General features: G+C 38.5%; 1 protein-coding gene and 1 non-coding gene across 4 annotated transcripts in view; both read left to right on the plus strand.

Annotated features, from left to right (window-relative positions):
- ZSWIM7 (zinc finger SWIM-type containing 7) overlaps positions 1 to 12,648 on the plus strand; it is a 28,251-nt gene that overhangs the window by 502 nt on the left and 15,101 nt on the right. For all 3 annotated transcript variants that reach the window (XR_006739410.1, XM_045569441.1, XM_045569442.1), the window contains exons 2-4: positions 3,509 to 3,530; positions 6,281 to 6,383; positions 12,413 to 12,517. Coding sequence is in view for 2 of the 3 variants with exons in the window: in XM_045569441.1 (XP_045425397.1) it covers positions 3,509 to 3,530; positions 6,281 to 6,383; positions 12,413 to 12,517 (230 nt within the window). In the remaining variant the exon portion in view is untranslated. The remainder of the gene's footprint in view (positions 1 to 3,508; positions 3,531 to 6,280; positions 6,384 to 12,412; positions 12,518 to 12,648) is intronic.
- On the plus strand, positions 7,252 to 7,358 carry LOC123621326. The gene has a single exon (XR_006729062.1). It is a non-coding gene; the product is annotated as a U6 spliceosomal RNA (small nuclear RNA).

The raw sequence follows: 12,648 nt of genomic DNA on the forward strand, positions 1-12,648 counted from the left end.
GTTGCCCGGGCTCGCGGGGGACGGGGCCCGGCCGGGCGGGCGTGGCGAGGGGGGTGGAAGGGACAGGGGCCTCCAGTGAGATACAGAAAAGTGAATTTTTGAATTATTTTACTCAGAATTTTGAGTTATTGAGCTTATTTCTCAAATTCCGATATTAACTTTAATATTTTCATATGCTTTGTTCAGAAAATAAGTATTTTAGGCCCACAAAACCCAAATAGGTATGCGATTACTGGAATACATCTGGATGTTGTGAAAGTACCTTTTTTCCTCTGACCAGCAGAGGATCCCCTGTGACTTTGCTCACCAAAATCACTGAGAAGAGATGATCTCAGGGTGTGTTCACAGCATAATAGTGTGAGAGAATACTTAGAATCAAAACGCATTGACTAGCCGGGCGTGGTGGCTCACGCCTGTAATCTTAGCACTTGGGAGGCTGGGGCAGGAGGATCGCTTGAGCCCAGGAGTTTGAGGTTGCAGTGAGCTTATGATGATGCCTCTGTACTTTAGCCCTGGTGACAGAGACAGACTCTGTCTCAAAAAAATAAAAGAAAATAAAAATAATGCATTGAACTAATTAGAACTACTCTTCTGATGTAAAAATGGCCATCTTATAAATAACAGTCAACTTAGACCACAAAACTGCCACCGTTTATTCACTGGGTGGCTTTTGTTTTGAAAGTACTGTACTGTACTTTAAAAGGGTTTGAGTTACTTAAAGTTTTTAAAGAACTGAGAAAAGTAAGCCAACTTTTATTTTCTCGTTTCAGTCAAAACTAACAAGACTTAAGTATGTATGCTTAAAAGATTAGGCCAGCCAGGTATTCAGACATATTGGATTCTAGAAAGAGTGGAGAAAAAGCTAACTGAAACAGTTGTTCTGGACCCTAAGATTTGGTGGCCTGAGGGTTTGGACTGCTGTCACTTTACACAAGTATTGCCAGAACTGAGCTCTGTGTCAGAATGGATTAATCCAAACACTGACAGTCCTGAAGGGGGCCTAATAGGTGCCCTTGACACCTGTGCCTCAGACACAGTGACTGTTGCTGTTGATTCGTGTTTATTTGCAGCAGAACTGTTTTCTGCTCTTTCAAAGTCTTTGTTCTAGATAGTCATACACCTTTCCTGACCCCCATTCTTCAGTGGTAATTTTTTGAGATCAAGATTCCAAGTTTACACTTACCTGATGGTGGTGACAGCAAAGCCATATGGGAAGCTATTAATACTCTTCCTTTCCTGTGCAACATTATGGTTTCCCTGGAGTTTTAACTGCCTTGGTTTTGTTTGCTTGTTTAGTTTTGTATGTGTTTATCCCTAATTCAACCTTACACACTTTACCAGTGTTCTAAATCTTCATTCAGGATGTTCAGATGAATGAGGTGTTTGTCATTTTCATTTTCCTAAGAAATCTCTCCTAGAGCCTCTGACTTGCCTAAATATGGACTGGCTGATCTCTTGGCTGTGTCTTGAGCTCTCCCTTCACCATTATTATCTGGGAATTCTCTTTACCTATATTGGGCCTTATGTTTAGTATATTCTACTTTTTTGTTGTTGTTGTTGAGACAGAGTCTTGCTCTGTCACCCTGGGTAGAGTGCAGTGGTGTCATCATAGTGGTGTCATCATAGCTCACTGCAACCTCAAACTCCTGGGCTCAAGCGATCCTCCTCCCTCAACCTCCTGAATACCTGGGACTACAGGCGCATTCCACCAGGCCCGGCTAATTTTTCTATTTTTGGTAGAGAAGGGGTCTTACTCTTGCTCAAGTTGGTCTTGAACTCCTGAGCTTAAGCAATCCTCCTGCCTTGGCCTCCCAGAGCGTTAGGACTACAGGTGTGAGCCTCCGTGCCCCAGCCGTACAATATTCTTTTTCTTGTTTTACTACCTCGTTTTGTGGAGTGCATACTTGAGCTTCCCGAAGAAGGGGACATGAGCTGTACTTTTTGCATTTCTTAAAAAGTTCTTTTTCTGCCCTCACACTTAACTGATAGTTTGGCTAGGTATTGAATTATATGTTGGAAATAGTATTTCTTCAGACATCTGAAAACATTTTTCCACTATCTGCTAGTTTCTTTTGTTGCTGCTGATTTTGTATGTGATCTTTATTTTCTCTGGAAGTTTGAATTATCTTCTCTTTATAAGCAGTGTTCTGAATCTTCTGATAAGGTTTGTTTTACTCACTTCACTGTGTGGGCACCCAGTGGGCCCTTTTCAAGTTAGAAATTCATATCCTTTGGTTCTGGGAAATTTTGAATTATCTGGGATTGATGACTTCCATCCATCTGTTTTCTCTGTTTGCGGTAGTCGTATTATTCAGTTACCAAATGCCCTGTATTGATTATCCTTGTGGCTGACTATGGCTCTTATATTTCATCTTTTTATTTTCTCTACTTTCTTCAACTGTATCTTCCAGATTTTCTGTTGACTTTTTTATTTCTGCTATCATTCTTTTACTAAAGAAACCCGTTTTATTATACCTTGTGCCTGTTTTATGATTTCACTGACTTGTTTTTTCTCTGATAGTAAAGTTTTAATAATATTAATAACAGGCGTTTGAAATTTTCTCTCTGTAATTTTTCCTTTAATTAGCTTTCTTCTGTTTGTTTTGTTCTCTTTCTTCTTTCCTTTGTTGTCTGGTATTCTTGTTGTCTAGTCATGTTTAAGAGTGAAAGACTAAAAAATGTATTGGAAGTTCTGGGCAGTGGAGGGGCTTATGGACTGTGAATGTCCCTATAGTTCTCACTAGGCTATTTAGTTGGGGCAACCATTTCAGTGTCATTTCCACTTCTTTTGGGAAGTCCCCAAGGAAGACTTCCAGTTTCCTGTCTGTACGGTAAAGACCTGAATGTTTGTGTTACGGGAGCCATATTAGGGAAGAGAACAGGAAATCCCCATAGTTTCAGTGTGATACTTTTACCCCCACTGTGCCTAGTATGTCCCCCAGTCCAAATATCCTGTGTTTGAACTTATCCAGAAAATAAACCTAGTCTTTTGCCAAAAGGAAGGAAAAGCAGTCACCCAAATCTAAGGAGGGTAACTGGGGTCCAACTGCTTCTTAAACTTACTTTCTAAGAGTCTTATTTTAGTATCCCTGCTTCATCTCTACCTTCAAAGCTATCTCATGCCACCAGTTTCTGAGGACTTTTTGGGAGTAGGGAGAGGTGGATTATGAACTATGAACTATAAATCAGATTTGTACTTGGCTCTCCCCACCGCTAGCTTAGGATTCAGGTTTCTCAGGCCTTGTAAATTATTTTACATTCTTCTGTCAGCTTCCAACATATCTGCTATTGTTTCTCTCTGTCTTTCTCATCCTTTGGAGTTTATACTTTTAAAAAAATCCTTTTAGTATTGTTTTAGTGAGGTTTGGGGAAGGCCTAAAACTAGATGCGTAGGTTCAGTTCACCATCATACACAGAAGTCTTTTTGGTTATATAGTGTTTCTTAAGATTTTTGTCTGTGATCACTGCTTTAACATGATTAACTTTTTTTCCATTCCCGTTTTTACAGTTCCTGATGAGCATTTATTATCGTAAGTACACATCCTGTTGTGTTTGATTTTTTTTTTTAACCATTATGTGTTTTAAGAGCCAAATCCTTTCAACATCAACTCTTGATTTTAAAAATATTCTTACTAAACTAGGAACAGTATTTTCTTGACATGATGGTTAAAAAACTGTCTCAAATGAATAGGCAGACACTGCATGGACGATACAAGGCATTCCTATATTGTCCTATTTGCCACTCTTGTTTAGCATGGTCCAGAAATGGTACCTGTTACCCTAATACATGATTAAAAAACTAGAAGTATACCTATTTGCAAGGAAAAACAAGTATTATTTATAGATGCTATAGCTACTTTTAAAAAAGACAAGAGAATAAAATAGAGTGGCCAGTTATTTAAAAAATACAGAATTCAAAAATCATTTTCTTTCATACCACAAAGTTCAAAAATATAATTACATTCTTGGCCAGGTGAGGTGGCTCATGCCTGTAATCCTAGCACTCTGGGAGGCCGAGGCGGGTGGATCCTTTGAACTCAGGAGTTTGAGATCAGCCTGAGGAAGAGCGAGACCCTGTCTCTACTAAAAATAGAAAGAAATTATATGGACAACTAAATATATAAAGAAAAAATTAGCCAGGCATGGTGGCAGTCCCAGCTACTCGAGAGGCTGAGGCAGGAAGATTGCTTGAGCCCAGGAGTTTGAGGTTGCTGTGAGCTAGGCTGATGCCACGGCACTCTAGCCTGGGCAACAAAGTGAGACTCTGTCTCAAAAAAAAAAAAAAATATATATATATATATATATATTTGTACACATATATATGTACATATATATATGTAATTACATTCTCAATAGGAACAAAAAAGTGAAAGCTACCTATGAATAAGTGACACTTAATTGCATATATACTCTTACATTTAAAAGTCCTGAAGGGTATACACCAACCTGTACCAGTGTTTATCTTAAGGAGAAGGAAAGGGGTAGCATTTATAGAAGAGCTTTAACCTCTTCTCTGTTTCTTCAGTTTCTTTGTAAGAATTATATATTACTAGAAAAAAAATTACCACTTTAAAAAAGAAAATGGGCAAATAATAGAAGGATGCAAATACCCAAAAACTTTGGGGGGAAAAGGTAAATCTTACTAGTAGTCACCATAAAAATACAAGTTAAAATGTTAAGGTAACTTTTCATCTATGAACCTAGCAACCACAGAAAAGATGTTGGCAAGAATACGAGGAAAGGGATAACTTATACTCTGCTAGTAGGAATGTGAATTAGAGGGTAATCTGTCAGAGGCTACAGGAGCTTTAAAACATATATATTCTTTGACTCAGAAATTCCACTTATAAGAATATCCCAGGGAAGTAATCATGGATATTCTATTTTTTTCTATTTTTGGTAGAGACAGGTCTCCCTCTTGCTCAGTCTGGTCTCAAACTCCCGAGCTCAAGCGATCCTTTCACCTCGGCCTCCCAGAGTGCTAGGATTACAGGCGTGAGCCACTGCACCCGGCCAAGTCATATGAGTTCTTTAAAACACTAATTTTTCAATTTTACTTCAACCCAGCCATTTTATTTTCCAGATTATAAAAATAACCCACACATTTAAAAAACTATTTTATTGGAAATAAAACATAAAAAGCATCAGCAATCATACCACCCAGTAATAATCATTCTTACATTTTGGTTTATTGCCTTTTTTTAAATTAAACTTTTTATTTTGTGATACTTGTAGATTTCCTTAAGAAAAAAAGTCAACACAGTTGAGAATTTATAAATATATAATTTTATTCCCAGCCTTTCTCGCCTAACATTATATCATAAGAATTTTCCACATATCAAATTTTTTTCTTATATATCAGCTGGATAGTCTTATTACTAATCCAAAAACTACAAATTTAATACCAATCAGATGGTCAAATGTGAAAAAGTCTGATGATACTGGTATTGGTGAGGACATGGAGAAAACAGGACCCTCGTACAGTGCCGTTGGGAGTGCTGTTTCCTCTGTGGAAGGCTATTGGCAATACCTATTAAAGTTGAAAAATGCTCATATCCTAAGACCCAGCAATTCTATTTTTAGTTATATAACCAGGAAGAATTTTCATATTTGTGTCCCAAGGGACATGGACAGGGATAATTGACTACTATTTATAATAGTATAAAATAGAAACAGACTATCTATCAATAGAGTACTTAACAAATTGAAGGTAGTATGTACATATAATGGAATATTACTCAAAAATTAAATAAAAAGAAATATATCAATGTGCATCATTTTAAAAAAATGCATTGAGTGGAAAATGCAAGTTGCCAAAAGAAGCCTACAGTATACCTGTTATATTTTAAAACTTATAAAACAATGCCATATACATACAAACATGCACATGTATATATATGTGTGTGCACATGTGTTCTATGTATAATAAAATATAAAAACATTAATAGGAAGGAAACCAACAAATGGATGTGGTTGCCTCAGGGATAAATGGAAAGTGGGAAGAAGTATAGGAGACTACAGAGAAGTATTAAGAGGGCTTTATCAGTAATAGTTTACTCCTTTTATTTAAAAAAAATCCAAGAAGACCTGAAATACATGAACAAGATGTTGATATTTATTAATTCTGGGGAATGAGTGAGTCCATGGGTTTTACTGTATTATTTTTTTTCCAAATTAAAATGAATTTTTAAAAAATGTTGAGGATAGTGATCCTTTGGGTCAAGTTACAGAGGTGACTTTGAGATCAGGCCTTCTAATCTGAAGTCTTTTTATTTCCTAGGCTGAAGTTTGTCTTTGGCTCATCAGCCATCCAGGCCTTGGACCTAGTTGATCGACAGTCCATCACCTTAATCTCATCACCTAGTGGAAGGCGTGTTTACCAGGTAGAAGTCTCTAGATCTAGGGGATGATCTCAATAGAAACCCCCTAGGATAAAATGTTTTCGTGAATCTCTATGGAGGCTTTCAGTACTTCTTGGACTGTTGAAAAGTTTTTGACCCAACTTAGTAAAATTAACATACTAGTATTTATTTATTTATTTTTAGGCAAAAATTATTTATATTTATGGCATATAACATGTTTTGAGATATGTAAACCTTATGGAATGACTAAATCAAGCTAATTAACATATCCATTACCTCACATCCTTATTTTTTTGTGGTGAGAACACTCAAAATCTACTTTCTTAGCAATTTTCAAGTACATAATACCTTGTTATTAACTATAGTCACCATGATTTACAGTAGAGCGCCTGCACTTACTCCTTGTAACTGAAATTTTGTACCCTTTGACCAGCGTCTCCCCATGCTCCGCCCCCTAGCCCAGACCCCTGATAACCACCATTATTTCTACTTCTATGAGTTCAACTTCTTTAGATTCCACATACAAGTGAGATGATGTGTTATTTGTCTTTCTGCGCCTGGCTTATTTCACTTTAAGATAATGTCCTCGAGGCATTTTGGTAATTAAAATAAGATAAATATGACCTGTTAACTCAGCAGCCTTTTGTAGAACCAGCAATGATGTGGAGAGGCTCTTAGTTCAGGCCTAATGGAGTATAGTCAATTTTTGCTTTCCTGTTGTTTGATAATAGAGGTACTCCCTCTCACCAATAAATTTATTAACATTTTCATCTTGTTCATTATCTCTTGTTTGCAAGCAAAAGCCAAAATGCATTTTGAGGTCATTCCACATGCTTAGATCCATCTGTCAGAAATGATCTTTCAAAACTGTTGTCAAGAAGTATTTATTGTGCTCGCTTCAGCAGAACATATACTAAAATTGGAATGATACAGAGAAGATTAGCATGGCCCCTGCGCAAGGATGACACTAACAAAAAAAAAAAAGTATTTATTAAAGGGACAAATGGTGCTGAATGCAGGCAGTCTACCTGGACCTTAGTTTTGCCCTCTTAGAGCTTATAGGGATAGATAGATTAGTGAAGTAACAGCCTCTTATCAGACCCTGAATTACTTTCTTCTCTTACTGATAATACTCACCAAGAACCTGGCAAGATATTTCTTTTCAGGAAAGTGAAATGAAAAACAGTAAAGTAACAGTCACATCTGGCTACCCCACACTGCCTGTCTTAGGAGACATGAATAGACTATATATATAAGCAGTGGGCCAAACTCCAACTGCCTGACCCCTCCCTGTGCCCCAGTTTATCTGTATGTGACAGAGCAGTAAGTGCAGCAGGGATTGAGGGAAGGGAATCTATTGTGAATGAAATGAAAATATTGACTGTGGTGTCAAATTTTGTATCTGGCTTGGAAGGGGTGAAAAAGATAAAAAAGAAGCTACCAGCTCTTGTGTATAATCCAGCCTTTACTGAAGACCAGGAAGAGGGAAATTTTTCAGAGTTTAAATTCTGGTTTATTGGCCAGGCGTGGTGCTTCATGCCTGTAGTCCTAGCATTCTGAGAGCCTAAGGCGGGAGGATCACTTGAGCTCAGGAGTTGGAGATCAGCCTGAGCAAAAGCAAGATGCCGTCTCTACTAAAAATAGAAAAAATTAGACGGGCATGGTGGTGCATGCCTGTAGTCCCACCTACTCAGGGCAGGAGGATCGCTTAAGCCCAGGAGTTTGAGGTTGCTGTGAGCTAGGCTGACGCCACGGCACTCTAGCCTGGGCAACACAGTGAGACTGTCTGAAAAAAAAACTTCTGGTTTATTTACAGTGAACTTCTCAGAGCTTATACGTGATCAGTTAATTCTTAGGGAGTGAATGAGTTAAGCAAAGCCTGCTTGGGCAAATAGGTGCCTTTGCTTAGTCAGTTAACTTGCCATTCCACACAGTAGCATAACTTCACTGATCTGGCAAAATCTTCATGCATTTCTTTTTTTTTTTTTTGAGACAGAGTCTCACTTTGTTGCCCGGGCTAGAGTGAGTGCCGTGGCATCAGCCTAGCTCACAGCAACCTCAGACTCCTGGGCTTAAGCGATCCTACTGCCTCAGCCTCCCGAGTAGCTGGGACTACAGGCATGAGCCACCATGCCCGGCTAATTTTTTTGTATATATATTTTTAGTTGGCCAGATAATTTCTTTCTATTTTTGGTAGAGACGGGGTCTCACTCTTGCTCAGGCTGGTCTCGAACTCCTGACCTCGAGCGATCCACCCGCCTCGGCCTCCCAGAGCTAGGATTACAGGCGTGAGCCACCGCGCCCGGCCGCATTTCTTCATTAAGTAGTGTGGGATGCTACAGTGAAAACATGTGGATGGTATTTTCGTACTCAAAAGAGACTGCCTATTAGAAGAATTTTCTCATTTATAGATTAACAATCAGAGTCACTGAACTTATTGTTTATACCTGAGGAAGTGTTTCTGTTTTCTTTCCTAGTGTTTTTATTTTTGGTCTTTATGTAGCTAAGGGGCCTTCAAGTTTTTCCTATGTATTTTAGTTTTGGATGTTTGGTCTCAGTTCCATTATTAGCACAGTGCTTGACCTGGGCAAGCAGACTTCTGTCTTCTAGTTCTGTGATCTAGTCATTGGTAAAATCTTAAAGATTTTGTTTTAAGTATTTTAATTAATGTTGACTTTTTGTTCCTCCCAGTGGTCACCATGCCTTGTTTAAAGTGACTTATTTAGTTTTGTAATTCACATCCGGTATAATATTACATTGCTTTATTAGTCATAAAATGCTAACTTCCTGGAATTGTGGCAGTCAGCTTGGACTTTGAATTAAATAAGGCTGTAGAAATTTTATACACCCTCAGTTTAACCTTAATGGTTACATTGTATAGTAATATAGTAAGAATTTGGCTTACTTCATGGTTGTATGAGATGATAAAAGTTAAGTTTGACAATGTCATGATACCCACCTAGTTATCTTTCCACAATCTTTATTCCATAGGTCAACCCTAATATTCTTATTGTATTCCAAGTGTAATGTATGTTGCTATCACCAGAATTTTTAAACTTTTTATTAACTTTTTTGGTTTACTTAGGAAGGGGGATGCTTTAGTCAGGAGAGGCTAAATTATGCTCTAGTAACAATAACCCCAAATCTGAAAGGCTTACAAAAACAAAGTTTTATATTTTATTGATGCAGTATATCTGTCGGGAGTTAATTGTAGCTCTGCTCCAAAACATCTTCACTCAGGGATCCCAGTTGGTGAAGCAGCCCCTATCTGGAACAGTGTGCATCTCATAGCAGAGAAAAAAGAGGACATGGTATATGACAGGTTTTTTTGTTGTTTTTTTGTTGTTGTTTTTTGGTTTTTTTGTTTTTTTTTTTGAGACAAAGTCTCACTCTGTTGCCCGGGCTAGAGTGAGTGCCGTGGCGTCAGCCTAGCTCACAGCAACCTCAAACTCCTGGGCTTAAGCGATCCTCCTGCCTCAGCCTCCCGAGTAGCTGGGACGACAGGCATGTACCACCATGCCTGGCTAATTTTTTCTATATATATTTTTAGTTGGCCAGATAATTTCTTTCTATTTTTAGTAGAGACGGAGTCTCACTCTTGCTCAGGCTGGTTTCGAACTCCTGACCTCAAGCAATCCACCCGCCTCGGCTTCACAGAGTGCTAAGATTACAGGCGTGAGCCACCACACCCGGCCCATGACAGTTTTTAATGTTTCTGCTTGGCTACTCACATTTTACTAAAGCAGGTCACATGGCCAGCCTGTATTTACTAGGACAAGAATGTATAATCCTTTTTCCAGAGAGAGGCACCAAACACAGGAAACAATAAATAATATAGTTTACCACTGTGAAGTAACATGTGAGACTTGGAATGGCCACAAAATAAAACTGTCCATGAATGGGTGATCCAGGTGGGTCGCCCTCCTTGTAACCTAACTGAAACCGCAGTAGACTTCCTCCAAGTTAGGTTCCTACAAGTCCAGCCATGGTCTGAGCATCCTCTTTCTGCATGTTGCTGTTTTTAAAAGCTCTGTCCTTCTGGGGATAAACATTCCAGACTATAATTGGGGAAGTAGGAGCAATTCCTGTAAGAGAAGGTCATTTTTCCATTGAAGGAGCAAAGAATTAGATTATCCCTAAGGTCAATTTCCAGTTCTAAATATTTCTGACTCAGATTTTTGCTTGATTATTGGGTTCATTAGTTGTCCACTGCTAGAGAAGGGAGAAACAAATTCAGAACTTACTCTTTACACTGTTTACTGTGTCAGGCAGGTGAACATTTTACTTTGAGTCTCAGCCTTTGAAAGAAATAAGCAAGGGAACTTCTATAGAATTTCTCCCCATCCCTACGTCACCAGCCATTTATTCAGCATAGTCCAGGGAGCATTCTGATGAATTGGGGACTCACAATAAGAAGGAACCAGTGAACCATTCAAATCAGTGTAGAATCCCAGAGGCTTATGTCTCCTTAAGTAAATCTAGAGAGAAGAGACATAAAATAACTAAAGAGAGAAGAAATCTAAAGTTTTTCTCATTGGTAATAGTTTGAAGACCCAAGAATTATTCATGTCACTACTGGATGTTGTGGTTTTTCTGTAGAATTAGATGGAAAACAGTCTGCTTCAATGCTCTCCCTTCAGTTTAAATTTTCCAGACATGCTAGGGAAATTTCTCCATTGATACTCAGTGGTATAGCTGATATGTTCATAACATGTCAGGGCCTTGCAGTACAAAATAATGTAAAATGTGGCTTTTTAATATCTAATTTGTAACGGGAACTGAAATCTTTAATGGGTACAGCAGGCATCTTCTTATCCAATCATCAGCCATTTCTGGTAATCTAATAACCTCCAAGGAATTCCGACTTGGTCAAAAACTGCACTGAGATGACTGCATTGTATGAGCCATGGAACATGCGACAAACAAAAGCACAGCACTTGAATCTGCTATTTTTTCTTTGGTTAAAGCCTTCCCTGTTGCTTTATTCTCTGGGCAGGAGGGGAAAGAGGAAAGAATCCCAAGAGTGCTGACATTGTAATTCCCCCCAAAAAAGTCCTGGCTTTTTCATTCAGATTGCCATCTTAGAGCCTAAAACTACTTTGAAGGCCTTGTGGCAAATTCCTAAGTAGCAATTCATTATAAAATAACCCTTGAGATATTTCTGCTTCCCTTGGACACTTAATTTATGTTTCCAGTTTGGAAATTAACTCTAGGAATGAAGCTCTCAAAAGAAAGTTTTTAGCTGTTGGTGGTACAGAGACATAAGTGATTTCTCCAAGAACTTTGTCCATTCACTCTACAGATGCATGTCACTTTCCCTGTACCTCTCCTTTTTGTCCCTCTTGACTGCCACCAAGGCTGTGTGTTCTTAGACTGGGCCTCTTACCAACCCTTCACCAATCTGTGTCCTCCTTCCATCCTGCAAGATGAGTAGGCAGATCTGGGCTTGCCTCTTTTCCTGAGACCTCTATCCTGAACAGCCGAATCATCCCTATTGCAAAGTTCTTTGCTTTATTTATTCACCCCACTCAAATGCTTTTCAAAAGCCTTTTCACTTTCTTCTTCTGAATCGTACTCCTGCCCCACTAATCACTGTTTACCTGTTTCCACACTCTCTTTAGGTATATAGTGGAAGTTTTAGAAATTTACACACATGCTATAAAATACCAAAGATCAAGAAACTCAACAATAAAATATAGATAAGAATAGCTTTCCCCTCTACTTCTAATTGTAGTCAGCCCACGGAGTAGGCCTTATGAATCAGTAGTTATAGGAACAAAATGGTTCATATGGGTGGTTGAACTGGTGTGAAACTCTTCAATTCCACTGTATGAAGTCCTAAAGCGTTGAGCACTGACAGATGAGGAAGGAAGAATCTGCACACTGGCAGGAAGAGAAGTTGAGTTTCCCCTTTTTAGTAAAACATTACTGCAGTTCTTCCCAGTACAATTTGCAGAGCAATTCTGAGTCGTTAAATAGATAAAAAGGAAAGAACTGGTTTTTCCTGCACACCTTCTAAGATCTGACCCTATCTGTCTTTTTCTTCCTAGGTACTTGGAAGTTCCGGTAAAACATACATATGTTTGGCTTCTTGTCATTACTGTTCATGTCCTGCATTTGCTTTCTCAGTGCTACGGAAGGGTGAAAGCCTACTGGTGAGCAGGGGGAAGGCTCTTCCCATTATAGTCGAATTAGGAAGGAAATTATTAGCCCTTACTTTGTGGTTTAAGAGTCATACAAAATGGCAATTTTGCTACATGTTGAAACAAATAGTATTATAGTTTAT

This window comes from Lemur catta, chromosome 15 (assembly GCF_020740605.2).
Source record: "Lemur catta isolate mLemCat1 chromosome 15, mLemCat1.pri, whole genome shotgun sequence".
NCBI lineage: Eukaryota > Metazoa > Chordata > Mammalia > Primates > Lemuridae > Lemur > Lemur catta.